Source organism: Procambarus clarkii, chromosome 53 (assembly GCF_040958095.1).
Source record: "Procambarus clarkii isolate CNS0578487 chromosome 53, FALCON_Pclarkii_2.0, whole genome shotgun sequence".
In the NCBI taxonomy this organism is placed as follows: domain Eukaryota; kingdom Metazoa; phylum Arthropoda; class Malacostraca; order Decapoda; family Cambaridae; genus Procambarus; species Procambarus clarkii.
The window spans coordinates 22,351,466-22,366,328 of record NC_091202.1 but is presented as its reverse complement, the minus strand read 5'-3'; the positions used below and the strand labels follow the sequence as shown (position 1 = coordinate 22,366,328).

The 14,863-nt window shown below is 45.2% G+C and overlaps 1 protein-coding gene across 10 annotated transcripts in view; it reads left to right on the top strand.

The window, feature by feature from the left end:
* Positions 1-14,863, top strand: part of LOC123767081 (INO80 complex subunit D) — a 76,533-nt gene that overhangs the window by 48,715 nt on the left and 12,955 nt on the right. For all 10 annotated transcript variants that reach the window (XM_069304786.1, XM_069304785.1, XM_069304782.1 and 7 more), the window contains 3 exons: positions 130-351; positions 5,098-5,342; positions 11,487-11,659. In XM_069304786.1, coding sequence (XP_069160887.1) covers positions 130-351; positions 5,098-5,342; positions 11,487-11,659 — 640 coding nt within the window. The remainder of the gene's footprint in view (positions 1-129; positions 352-5,097; positions 5,343-11,486; positions 11,660-14,863) is intronic.

Sequence of the window (14,863 nt, the reverse complement as noted above, 5' to 3'; positions counted from 1 at the left end):
GTTCTTCTTACGATACAGGCACCATACAGCGGCTGCATATTCCAATTTTGGTGTCTCAAAAGTCATTAGCAATTTCTTTAGTATTTCACCATCTATCCACAAACTCACATTTTCTTTTTGTTTTAATAGCATCAACGTCGGCCTCCCCTGGTAGGAGTCTAGTCATGACGCCCACCACCTACCTTCCTTCAGTGACCACCCATCAGACTCGAGTGGTCACGTTACTTCCTCGGAGGCTTCCGCCACCTGCCATCACCGGTACTGCTGCTGCCACTCTTCCCGAGCCTCTCTTACGGGTCCACACGCTACGGGAAAAATATTACGCTTATAATTCCGATCTCTTTCCCTTAGGTAAGTCGGCTCCTATTTTATATTTTCACGCCACAATGGGAACCTGTTTGTTCCGGGCACCATTTATTCTGGTTCGGACCTTATCCAGAAAGAATCTTATCTGTGTGTATATTTCTCATATAGCATAACCCTGATTATCCAGACCAATGGGTACCTGTGAGTGTGTGAATAAGTGAAATGCAGGTGTATTACTTATATAAATAATGGGGTGACATCATTGGGGTATGGGTCAGGTTGGCTGTGAGGGAGCTTTATGTAGTGTTCTACACCCACACTGCTTAACTTGTTGTTTGGTGCAGGATTTTAGATTAGTTCTTGTGTTCATTAGTTTTCTAATTCCCAAATCTTTCACTATATTAATCCCTGCACTGCGCACCTGTTTTTGGCAAAAACGTCATAGTGCAATTGTTAAGGACACATTTTTGTTGTTTTTATAAATGTTCAGGTAAAGTTAATGTCAAAATGTTTCCAAACTGAACTATTTTAATTTCCGAAGCTCTGTCCACCTAGCTGTCAGGTGCACCTTGAAAACATACAATTAATAAATGTCTATTCATGTGACATTTACATGTTATTTATGGTTCTAGTGATGATAAACATTATTTTTTTCTCACAAATTTTTTAAGGCAAGATAGCACAGATAGGTTACTTTGATTAACATTCGCATTCCTTGGACTTGGACTTGAGTCCACGTACTTGAGATACTGTGTTTTAATTTGGAAGAAAATAAATTTATATGGAAAGCAATGTTTACCTTGCTTCTTAGGAATGCATGCCACTTATACAGAAGCCTCCCGACTTCATGAAAACAAATTATTTAAAGTAACAGTGTTACTTAATATTATTTTGTAATATATTATTTTTCTGTGGAGAGCCCCTTCGGTTCCCTGGAGCTATTCCAGGCTGATGTGTATATAATTAGACCATGGCAACAGTCAATCGATGGAGTTCTCGGCCTACCGGGGCTACGAGCCAGAACCTGGCCCCCTCAGAGAGGCACAAGGAGCACTGCCATCTGCCTGGTGCCTGACCTGGTTAGGCACCAGGCAGATGGCAGACATAGACTGCTTCTAACTACATGGGGGTGTCTATAGGTCATAGCTCCTCGTGCCTCTCTGAGGGGGTCAGTTTCTGTCTCATAGTCCTCGGTAGGCCTAGAACTCCATTGATTGACTGTTGCCACGGTCTAATATATACACAACAGCCTGGTATAGCTCCGGAGAGCCGAAGGGTCTCGCCCAGAAAATTGCATTTCATTACATTTAATGCTAGTTTTATTTATTTTTATGCTTCCAAATTATAAAAAGTCTCCCTCAAACTTTTTGACCTTTATCTAAGACAGTATAGGAAAAATGTTTTGAAAGTACTTGAAGGCTGCCGACTCCCTATCTAGAGCTGTGACATGTCACTCATATGTCGCCAGCTGTTGGGTACCTTCAAGATGTGTTCCTTAAGCTGTCTGAGGCAAAAGTTATGCCTCAAACTCAAAAGCTTGAGGGAAATAATCGGCATTTTCTATACTTTGGGAGCATAATCAATCGGAAAATAACATACCCAGGGGAAAAAAATTGTTCGTATTATATGGCAATTATTTGCATGTGCACATTACATAATGACTAGGATTTGAGCACTTAAGTTCAGCCATTCATGGTATAAAATACACAAAAATTAATTTATTACGCATTCTTCACATATTGAGCAATTATTGGTGAACAATTTGGCATCAAAATTGCATACTGTATAAACAATCATTATTGAAACCAAAAACGTAAAATGATTTAAGAACTTTTTCATAAAACTGTGGTGAGGGAGGGGAGGAATGCCCTCCCCTCCATCCCACTCTCCCTCTTCCCCATGCCTGTTAGTGAGCTGATGCTCTCACCTCCCTCATGCCATCTCGCATCACTCTCGTGAGTCATATCAATTTTCTGCCCAGTGGAAAAGTATTTCTACTTTTTCTTACCATCTTACCACTTTTGGCCGGTGGGAATGAATATTGCGTCCATAAATAACTCCACGGATGTCCGTCGGGGACACATGTTGCGTCCAAAATTAAAATATTTGTTAAAATTCCATTTTTTCCCCCAATCATTATGGGACGTGTTTTAAAATGTTTCCATTTTCTGTGATGGCCCATGTGGCATCATGGCATCGCCTCCTACGCGGTTGGACAATTGTTATCGTGTCTACTCTCGTGACTGCTGCAGCCTTTCCTTGCGTCCAACATGTGTGCCCGTTCCGGCTATTTTCCTCAGTTATATTTGTTACTTCCTTTATTAACACTACATTTACTCCAAGATGGATAATGATCAAGAACAGAGCCATTCCAGGATGAAAGCAGGGAAAGAAATATGTCTGAAGGAGATATGTCTGAAGGAGAAGCTAAGTAGTGTTCGCCAAAAGTACTGCAAAGTGAAACTCACCAACAAAATTCCAGGCTATAGTTGAAGAATTTTCTGATCTTGATCTTGAAAGTGCCTAAAGGGACAGTGATGTAGATAGTGAGGTGGTTAAAACTGAAACAGCAGGTGAGGATGAAATTGAAAGTGAGGGGAGTGGTGGTGGTGGTGGTGGTGGTGATGGTGATGGTGATGATACAGCCACACATGCAGGGCCTGCTATTAGAAATCTTACCGGACGTACCGCTTGTACCCAACATACCTCATGCTCCAGTTCTGGTGAAGCCTGGTCTACTGACAACGCTGCACCATTTGTAGACAGTTTTACTGGAATACCAGGCTTGACTGTACCAGTACCAAGCACTCCTCTGGAATTTTTACATTTATTAAGCGAAATTTGCTGAAATTTATGGGACAGTATATTGAAACTTGTACTGGCAAACAAGTAAATTGTAGCATGTACCTTCTTTCAATACTTTTATGACTGCGAAACAATATGAATTGATTGCAAAGTATTTTCATACTTATAACAATAATGCCATTCTCAAAGACAATCAAGACAGACTAATGAAAGTTAGAACATTCATAGAATATCTCACATAAATGCAAAACATTATACATTCCTCAGAAAAATCTGTGTTTGGATGAAGGCACAATGTCATGGGAATACACACAGAATGTTATGAAGAAAGAGGTCAACAATAGTTGCTACACACTGGATGAAGACGTGTACAATAAAGACAGACCACTTCAGTAACCTACTAACTTGTCTTCTGTGTGATGCAAGGGCAACGGAGAGCATGATGGATCGCTGACAGCTCGAGCCACCTGATAAATGTGATAAACTTGCAGGATCCACCCAACTCTGCTGTCAAGCTTTCAAGGTTTATAAACCAAATAAACCTGATAAGTATGGCGTAAAGCTGTACATGCTTGCTGAATCGCATACTGATTACATCTATGATTTTGAAGTGTATGCAGGAATTGGGAAGACAACAATTCAAACGGTTATGGGCTTGATTGAACCACTGAAGAACAAAGTGTTACCATTTATATATGGATAACTACTGTAACTCGGTTCAACTGAGTGAGAAGCTGCTTGAACAAGGTGTATACACTTGTGGTACTCTCAGATTGCAGTGTGGTGCACCAAAAGATCTTCAGCTACAAGCAAAGGGTAAACTGTCAGTAGTTAAAACTATTTTGATGGAAAGACAATACCTTTATAATTCTGTGGAAAGATAAGCGAGTTGTTTCACTCGTCACAATTTGCTCCAATGTAGATACGCAGGAAGTGGAACGAAGGAAATAAGTACGCAAACCTGACGGAGCATCTTCATTGCAACAGGTCACTGTCAACAAACCAGAGGCAATCTGTACCTACAATAACCACATGAAAGATGTAGATCACTTCGACCAAATGGTCAAATATTATAATTTCAATGAAATATCACAAGTGAACGAAGAAAATTATGTTCTACTTTCTGCAAATTGCCCTTATTCCATTGGCCCTATTATGCATATAATATGGTAATCTATTGAATGCTTTAGAGCATTCTATTGCAAACAATTTGATACCAAAATGAACAATGTAACACGAGAATTGATGTTATCAAACAGAGAAGAGTATTCACATTTAAGTGTGGGTGTGTGCTGGTGGGTGCTCGCTCATGGGTAACACTTCGCTGATTTCCAGTTTGCTGCGGGTGGGGGGGGGGCTTTTTGAACTTGTATGCATATATTCCTTTAGAGAATTCTATTGCAAACAATATGATACCAAATGAATGACGTACTACGAAAATTGAGGTGAGAAAACTTAAGAGTACACACATTTTAGTGCGGGCATGCGCTCACGTGAAATGCTTGGTCCACCTTGGGGTGGGTCCGGGGCGTGCATGCCGGGCCACTCAAAGTGTTAAGTACCTTATATTGAGATGATTTTGGGGCTTAGCGCCCCCGTGGCCCGGTCTTCGACCTGGGCCTCCTTTTTGTTACACATCCCCAGGAAGTAGCCCGTAGCAGCTGTCTAACTCCCAGGTACCGATTAAATGCTAGGTGAGCAGGAGCATCAGGGTGAAAAACTCTACCCATTTGTTTCAGCCTCCGCTGGAGATTGAACCCGGAACCTTAGGACTACGAATCCTGAGCGGTGTCCACTCAGCCGTCAGGCCACGATGGCTCCTGCAGTAAGACATCCTGTTAATAAATAAGGCAAATTACAGTCCAGAACTGTAATGAGTTCATGTAACTCTGTTGTAATTGCATAAACTTTTTTCCTCAATATAAGCCATGGTTAGTTTATTTAAACTTCTTATTGTATCCTCTTCAAGAATTCATTTTGTTTTAGGCGTTGAGACGAGCGAGGAGAGTGATGGCAGTGACACAGATGACCTTTGTGGGAGTCAACAAGGCTGGCTAGACCCCAATGATGGCCCTTATGAAAGATACCAAAGTTGGGTGAACAATACTCATGAGTTGAGTGGGAGACAGCAGAGTTGGGTGGATCCTGCAAGTTTATCACATTTATCAGGTGGCTCTAGCTGTCAGCGATCCATCATGCTCTCCGTTGCCCTTGCATCACACAGAAGACAAGTTAGTAGGTTATTGAAGTGGTCTGACTTTATTGTGCATGTCTTCATCCAGTGTGAAGTAGCTATTGTTGACGTCTTTCTACATTCATAACATTCTATGTGAATTCCCAGCAGGTGTTTCTTTATTTATGCCATCTTTCTCAGCAAGGGGCTCCCCCCCCCCCTCAGTAGCTCCCCCTTACCCTATTGCAGTGAACCTGGTGATGGCACTGATAAGTCATCCACATGATACACACCATAACAGTTGCCTAACTCCTAGAGTACATGTTTATTGTTAGGTGACAGTCATCGGGTAAAAAGGAAATGTGTCCACTTGTCTCTGTCCTATCTTGAGGTTATCTTGAGATGATTTTGGGGCTTTAGTGTCCCCGCGGTCCGGCCCTCGACCAGGCCTTCACCCCCAGGAAGCAGCCCGTGACAGCTGACTAACACCCAGGTACCTACTTTACTGCTAGGTAACAGGGGCATAGGGTGAAAGAAAGTCTGCCTATTGTTTCTCACCGGCGCCCGGGATCGAACCTGGGACCACAAGATCACAAGTCCAGCATGCTGTCCGCTCGGCCGACCGGCTCCCTAGCTCCCTACCATGGAAAGAGAACCCAGAATCCTCATTTGTGAGCCGATGACATAGTTCACGGCAACAGAGGAACCCGTTTTATGGGACGCATGAGCCCCACACACTACCAGGTGTATATGTGATGTATATGTGATGTTAGATACCCAGAGGCATAGGCCTTGGCTAGAGAATCTAGTCTCCAATACCAGTACTAAAGTACAGGACTGAGTATAGAAGCTGGACCACCTGAATAAGTGCCAGTGGCCTCAGAGAATTATAGGCTTTGGTGATTATTAGTTCCTGAAGTAAATGGTGTCAGGGTAGTGTAACCCGTGAAATACTGCATAAGCGGATAGTGATATTAGACACACCAACAGATCAGACACTTTTCCGTGAAGATAGCCTTAACACTTATTGTGCTGCTATTTAAAAAGTGGCTATTCCTGCCATTGTGGAAAAAATTAATAAATCCACAATTTTTTTTTAAATTATTCATTTGTGAGTAAAAATGTAAGAACTGTGAGTAAAACTGTAAAAATATAAGTAAATATGTATATTTCTGTGAGGAGCCCCTTTGACTCCCTGGAGCTATCGGGCTAATGTGTGATGTGTTAGACCGGGACATTAGTCTTTGGAGTTCGACCTACCGGGGACCACGAGCCCAGAACCTGCCCCCCCCCCCTCCCCTCAGAAAGGTTGCAGGGAACAATGACCCTGGAAACCCCCCTGTGGTTGCGGGTTTTCCTTATCTGCCATCGACCGGGGTTAGGCACCCAGAAAGGTAGGCATAACAAAACAACCCCACATGGTAAGAAAAGTACAAAGAAAAACTGAACAGAGAGGCAGAACTCCCTCCAATCCCATGAAACAGGCAAACGTCACACTCCACTGCCCCGCTGCTCGTCCATGCAGAGCCCCTCGAGAGGGGGGGGAGGGGGGAACCCCGGACCTCCCCACGCCGGCTACCTAGCACTCCAGTTCGTTTGCTAATGTGATCCAGGGCGGACATCTTCTCTGGCCTCGATATCCAAGACAGTGTTTTGTCTTCGTTGCGACCTCTGCAGTGTTGTTGTGTGTGGTGGCCAGGTGTCCTCATCAGTGCTGGGGTTGCATGCACTTGAGGGCATCCTTCCCTAGGTGCCCTGTGAGTACTGCCCTTGTGTGTTAGGGTTCCCTTCCCTGGTGAGTTCGGGAAAACCATTTCCGTAGGGGATTTTGTTGCTCGGAATTTACCCTGCCGTTGGGCCCAGCTGGGGTTTTGTGGCCCTTTTTTGACCTTGGGTAGGAAGTTGTATTGTGCTGGTTTGGGCATCAAGGTGTTGTGCAGCCTGCTTACCTATGTGACAGCTGGTTCCTTTTTCCTCTGGGAAACAGGAACCGTTGTACTTTTTTTTTTTGCCTGGTGTGGCTATAGTTCCACTTAAAATATTTTGGTGGCCCTCTGCTAGGCCCCTGTGATTTTACACATCTCAGGGGTTTCAGTGTTTTGATCTCCAACTTGTTAGCTTTGGGTCTTAACTGGTTAGCAACACCTTGCCCAGGCTTCCCATAGCAGCCTGTGGGCCCTGGAAAACCCTGTTGGGGCTCGGTGAACCTATGGATGCTTCTTTAGAGTCCCAGCCTGCATCATGCGGGTTCGAAGGTTGCTGTGTGCCCGTGTCTCAGGGTGACAGTCACCTCTTTTTGCCTCTGTCATGCTGTCTGACACCTTTGACCCGGAGTCTTGCGAGTCGTGTTCTCTGCTTGTTCTCCAATACTGTTCTGATGACATACTGTTAGAGTACAGGCAGCATCCACGTTGCATGCTAGGTTTAGGTTGCTGCAAACGTGCTAAGTTGGTTTCCCACCCAGATGCCCCGCTGCTGCCCCATTTTGGTTATAGGGACTCGGACCTGGGGGTTTTAGTCGCTTCGACTTTGGTTCAGGCCACACTCCCTGGTCTTTCCCCTGTTGTTCACCCTGCATCTTTCCCCCTGCTTCCGGCTCCCAAACGTCTGAGGGTTTCAGAGTCGGAGCTGTGTTTTGGCACAGTTGGTAATGAGACACTGCCAGCTTTGAGGACTGCCCCATTCGGGTTTGGGACGATGGCATTTGAACCAGTTCCTCCTGCCGAGGCTGCTGGGACTCACCAGCAAGCCTCCTCCTTTTCAGCCTTTCCTCTGGACTTTGCCTTTTCTTCAGGGTAGAGGGTATGGAGCACTGCTCAGCCCTGGGTCCCGACTTAGGGGACCCCCGGGCTGGGGAGGGGTCGACCTGGGAGCCTTGGGCCTCCATTGACCCTGCTTGGGTGTTAGTGCCCTCTGTGCGGGGCTTGTTATTGGAGGGGGGGAGTGGTTTCTTACCCCCCTTCCCTGTATGAGTATGATTTGGAGTCGGCTCCTCCCCGGGTTCAGTTCCAGGCTCCCTTGGGTTCCTAGACCCCTTCCTTCCGGGGGGTTTCTACCTCTCGTATCTCCCCCTAGGGAGGTTTGGGAGGTTTTTGCTATGTACATCTGTATCTCCTGCAAGACCAGTATTGGGTGTGTTTGGAGGTTCCGGAGTCTCCCTGGCTGGTAGACTGCCCATTCCTTTCATTGGGAGAGTAGCATGGGTTCTGTCGGACCCGCACACTTGAGTGGCGCAAAACTTCTACCGTTCTGCAGGTATACCTGGGTGGAGAGTTTGAGCACCTTAATGCGTGCTTGTTCACCCCTGTGCTTTCTTGGGATGTTGGCCTTGTGCAGCTGCACATGCAGGTTCCTACCCTTTCGGCGTCCTTGGTTGCTGATGACTTGTTCGCCTGTGGACATTTGTCTTCAGTCTTGCGCTTCTTTTTCCTACTCGAGCTGTCTTCGGACTGGCTTGAGGAGGATTTGGAGGCATTGAGTGCTGGGCCTTCATCTGGTGTGCTGTCTTCGGCGGCTCAATTGTCGGCTGCTTTGTTGAAGCTGTTTGCGCCTATCCTGAAGGTGGTGTCTCTGTTCTTTGTTTCTCATCTCGCATGCCGTCTGCCTGTGCTTGCACTTTTTAGAATCCGCTGGGGCCTCTGGCTCTTAGGTTTTCATCGCCGTTTTGTTCATTGCTGTTTGTGGAGTCTGCTGTCACAGTTTCTGCAGGCGGCTTCATCTAGTTGTTGTCCTATGTCGGACTTGTTGGTTCTCCCGGGTGGCTGTTCTAGGCCTCCTCGGAAGGGTCTTGCCAGAGCTCGAGGTTCCGCTGGTCAATGTGGGCCATAGGTGCCAGCTTCTGAGCGGACATTGCCTTCGGACCCAGCGTCGTCTGGTCTGCGCTATGATCACTGTTCGTTGGCCGCTTCTCTTAATGGACGTTGACCCTTTCACAGTTCTCCCTATCAAGGAGGCTCGTGCTTGGTTCCACGATTCGTGAGCATTTTTGGTCATATCATCCAGTCTGTGGTGGCGTTGGGCGGTTCCTACCCCTTTGGGGGTTTGGGGGTGGCATTCCTTCGGGAATGCCCTTGCACTTCTCTCGCAATTGTTGTGTTTGTACTCTGGGAGGGGGGGCCCTGATTTGGTTGCTGCTCCGCCGGCTTCCTCTCTAAGGTTTTCAGAGTTCAGTGCCTTGGCGCCTACCCGAGCCCTCGCTCGATGTGTTCACGGATGCGTCGTCTCTTGGCTTGGGCTTTGTGACCAGTGCTCACTAGGCCAGTAAGGGGCAATGGGATCCGTGCTTCCGTTGGGCTCACAGCACGGAACGGGGCCCCGCAGCAGATTGGCTGTCGCTTCGGAGGGTTCGGGTCGCTCAGGGTTCGACCATCCGGCTCCATTCGGACTGTTCTCTGTTGGTTCATTGCCTGAACTGTGGGGGTTCTCTTTGGTCCTTTCCTCTTTGGGGCTTGTCACTTTGAGTGGCTCGTCTGCTGGCTTCTCGGGGTTTGGCTCTCCACATGGTTCATAATGTCCTGATGGACGGCCTGTCTCGGTTCATTACCCTGTCAACGAAATAGACAGTCAACGCTGATGCCTTCCGTTGGCTCTATCAGATGTACTGATTCCTGGACATGGAGCTCTTTGTGTCAGTGTGGTTTTGGCATCTCCCACTCTTATGTGGTGCCCTTTCCCGACTGTGAGGCTGTAAAGGTGGGCACCTGTCAGTACGACTGGTCAAGGTGGGGTTACCTGTACCTCTTCCCACCGGTACAACTGTTGCTTCGGGTTCTGGCTTGGTTGGAATCCTACCAAGGGAGAGTAGTCCTTGTGGCCCCCTTGGTGGCTGGCCCAGCCTTGGTTCCAGGCATAGTTTATTTGGTGTGCAAACCCGGGGCATTTTCTGGGGCTCCGCCTCTTCCAGTAGGTTGGACTGGTCCAGTACATAGCTCGTTCTGTCCTCTCCTCCGCTCTTAGCGTGTGGTCTTTTTGACACGGGTTTATCACCATATGTACAGTATGGGGATTAGGTGGCTTCGTTGATGGTGTCCCACTGAGAGCTTCGTCCTGGTGACAGTATGAAGTTTCTTGGCATTCTTTTCGCCATTTTCTGTCTTCATAGGTTGTCTTCTATTTCTGATCGGGTTGTCTTGTTCTTTTTGTCTTGGCTTTTTCAGGACCGTCATTTGATGCCTAATACTGTCGTCTCGTATTGTGCGACACTGGCAAAGCAGCTCCAGCTTGCGTTCGGGGTAGATGGCACTTCTGCCTGAATATCAGCCCTTCTGGGTTGATATTTGCGGGCGGGGATTTTGGAGGTTGAACAGGGGTCCTGGCCACCCGTTATTTGGTTAACATTCCTGGCCCTGGGTGTTCCTGCGTTGCTTTGGGTCGCAGGTTGCAGCCGGTTGTCTCAACTTCGCATTGAGAAGTGTGTAGCGGCTGCCTCCTGGGTAAGTCCCCCTTTTTCCTTATCTTTGGTTATATATCTCCAGGGAGTCATAGGGGCTTCCCACAGAAAACTAACGTTGAATGTAATGAAACACCATTTTCTGGATGAGCCCCGGAGGCTCCCCAGCAACCTTCCCTCCCTCCCTCCCAGTTGGCATTTTTTGCATTGTTTGATGCTTATCTTACGAACTGGAGTGCTATGTATCCGGCGCAGGGAGGGAAAGGCTGTGCGGGCGAGCAACTCGGCGGTGGAGTGTGACGTTTGCTTGTTTCCTTGGGATTGGAGGGAGTTGTGCCCTCTTCAGTTTTTAGTTGTAATTTTCTTACCATGTGGGGTTGTTTTGTTATGCCTACCTATCTGGGTGCCTAACCCCAGTTGATGACAGATAAGGAAAATCCCCAACCACAGGGGGAGGTTTTCCCGAAGCCATTGCTACCTGCAACTTCTCTGAGGGGGGCCAGGTTCTGGCTCGTGGTCACTGGTAGGCTGAACTCCATAGATCTAATGTATCGCATATTAGCCCGATAGCTTCAGGAAGCCTCCGGGTCTCACCCAGAAAATGGCGTTTCATTACATTCAATGCTGTTTTTTTTTTTAACGTGCATCTTAGGTATAGTATTTAAGTTAATGGACTCGCACAGAATTTCGTCTCTGCATCTCTATAGCATCACTCTTGCCCCCAATAACTTTAGACAGTTTCACTCACACACTTCAATATGATTTTCAATAAGTCTTATGTTCTGCTTAAAGTAAAGAACTTTTCTTTTTCAGGTTACTGCATCTCGTGTTCGAACGGAAGTGCGTTCATGGGAGGTTGAGAGGCGGTGTCCCCTCACGCAGACCCTAGTAGATGCAGCACGCACTCATCCTCGCCTTACGGCAGATGCTTGCTGCCTCTACCGTACTTCAAGAACTAACCAAGAATCTCCAAAAATAAAATCTAGGTTAGTAATATGCATTCTTTGCAAACAAATTTGGTTCATGGCTGTTGTTTCCTCATTGAGGTTTAGCCTTCATTTAAAATAGGTAGGTAAATAATTTTGTGTCCTTGTCTTGTACCCATTTGCAAATATTCAACCAACTCTTTATGTAATATTTATTATCAGTGTTATGTAATGTCCTTTAAATGCATTTTTATGTGGTATTTGATACATTACAGTGCAGTTTATCTTGATGTGAGGGTATTTCTTTGCTTTACTTTTGGCTGTGAGGATGAAACTAATTGTTTTGATATGTAAACTTTGGTAAACATGAGTATGGAATTCATTAGTTTTTATGGATTGAAGGTAATGGTTGAGTTAGGAGTGAAAAGTTGAGGGAATAACAGGTAAGAGAGCTTACCATAAGTCTCTGGATGTAAGGTTAACATTTTATCTATATGAAGCTTATTAAAAGTTATAAGATAGGAAAAGGTGAGATAGGTAGAGCTGCAGGAGCTTAAGGCAAAAGTATAAAAAGTTACTACAGTGAAGGGAAGAGTGTAGTGAGAGTAGAAAGCAAAGACAGCACTTGAAGAAATCACTGATGATACAGTACAGGCATACCTCAGAATACGAGTTTAATCCGTTCCTGGAGACGCCTCGCCTTCCGAAAACTCGCATTCCGAAGTTAATTTCCCCATAAGAAATAAAGGGAAATGAATTAATCCGTTCCTGACTACCCCAAAAACCCCACATCAAACTAAATTTTTATACCTAATTTACCTAATTCATCTAAATAAACCTACAAAACTGTGTTCCAGTTATTACTTACCTTGCTGTCGAGTGCTGTAGGCGTATGGAAGATGGTGAGGAGGGGGGAGGAGGAGAGGAGTTACTGTTTGGAAGGGGAGTCCCCTTCCATAATCACATCACATAACCCCATGCCTTGTAACACTATGGATACCACTTCTCTTTCTAAATTTTTCAAACCAGCCCCTGCTTGCCTTAAACTCTTTCTTATCTGCATCACTCGTTGCAGGGGTATTCTTTAGAAGGTCTTCGTGCAACACCCTGGCTTTCTCACAAATAATGGCCTCCGAAACACTATCACCCCTCAACTCCTTGTCGTGTATCCAAATTAATAACAACTTTTCCACTTCTTCAAGTATTTGTGGTCTTTGTGCCGTTAATGTTCTTACTCCTTTTGCCACTTTAGCACCCATATTCTTATTTTTCTTCTTAAGTATAGTGCATATTGTTGATGTGGCTTTGTTGTACTGCCTACAAAGTTCAACAACACGTGTACCGTTCTCATGCTTCCGAATGATCTCTTGTTTCTCCTCTATTGTCATCCTCACATGAGCTTTCTGGCCTTTATCCTTACCACTGGCTTTCTTGGGACCCATGGTGAGATATATAATAACAAATTGTATAGACAAATCACCAAAAATCAAACAAAACACTGAAAATCCGCGAGAAGAATTGATGTGGGGGTAGTCACTGAGCGCGAGACAATGGTAAACTGAGGGGCGGAGGGGCGACGATCGCCGAACCACCACGCGCTAGGTCGGCCTGTACGCGTATCGACAAACTCGCGTCCCGAAGTAACCCTCGCCTTCTGAGACAAATTTTTGGAGTAAATACTGCTCGCCTTCCGAAAACCTCGCATACAGGGACAATCGCATTCCGAGGTACCACTGTACTCTGTATCCGTAATCATCACCGATGTTTCTGTAATCAAAGTACACTTACGGTAAATGTGAGTGAAGAAATAACAAAATTGATGAGAGAGCAGCCGTTGAGGTTAGAGATAGAGCTATAAGGTAAAGGAAATACTGTAATACTCAAATAAAGATAGATGAAGATTTGTAGTAGAAGGTGAAGTAGTCAGTTGATGTCAGGTGTGGGGGGACAGTGCTGACACCTGACAAGAGGGGTGATTCATTGTATACACTGCGGGGTGGACTGCATGTTGTGTGTACCGTGCGGTGTATACTGCCAGAGGCCCAGTGTATGACCTGCTGTGGATCTCTCCAACTAGGAAACACCATTGACCGCACATGGAGGCAAGGGCTGCAAGTGGATTAAACAATTGCAGACAAACATTTGACAGGGAGAACTGAATACATAGGAGATCCAAGTGGTAGACTGGAGTTAGATCTTGAGAAAATATGTAAAGTTAGAATATTTTGATAAAAGTTAAATGATTATAATTGGAGATTTAACAATGTCAATGTTTGGTATGAAAGGAGGAGATTAAATGATAAGGTTGATGTGGAGAGTGCATGTTTCTTAAAGTATGGAGAGCCGAACAAAATGTGAAATACGGAGATGAGCTCGATAGTATACTCGCCTCACTGCAGTGTGGTCAAGGGATCGGAGAAGTGCTCAGGTGTGGAGGTGGGGGGGGAGGCATGAGTTTTATCTTTGACATTTGTGAAAGATCACAGAATGATTGATGTAGTGACTGTTCCATTATATAAATAGAAAGTGTGTGGCAGACTAGTTAAAGAACTAATTAATTTTGAACTAAATAGTCATAAAAGATGAAAGAAGATAGCAAAAATGAGACTATATATAAGGACTAGCTTATATGACATGCTTCTTAGATTTGAGATGATAACAGATAAGAAAGCATCTGCAAAACAGAAAAGATGTTCACTTCTGCTGTGGGCTTGGAGACTTATAATGAAAGCTGATGTAGATGGATTTTGGAAAGTTTTTGATGTGTTATGCAGTTTTGGCTGTATGGCATGAGAAATAGCAGCAGTGTAAATAATTAGTTTAGAGTTAATGAATAAAGATGCATTATGTTCACATAATTAATATTGTTTGGGTGCTTCTAGCTGGTACTTTGTGTAAGTGAAATTAGATGAAGATGAAATAGAATGGCACACTGTGTACCGATACATGCCGATTGTACAGTTTATGAGAGACGGCAGAAGAGTTGCTGTGCTGTGTTAAGTATTTTGATACAAAGCAAGTTGCAAGAGGTTTTGGAAACCCTCCTGCTCAGGGTTCTCTCTCTTAACTACACAGGGTCAGTGCAGTTCTAAACTAGATGGTGATCATTGTATGAGATAGAGAGGAAGGGATTACTGAAATAGTTGGAAGACTTGTGATATGCAGAATGGCAACAGTTGCCTGAACCCTTTTGATGTGGTACCTCAATATTGGCCCCTTCCTTCTTGGGTCCAAATGTTGCTTATTTTGGGGTTACTTGTTGTT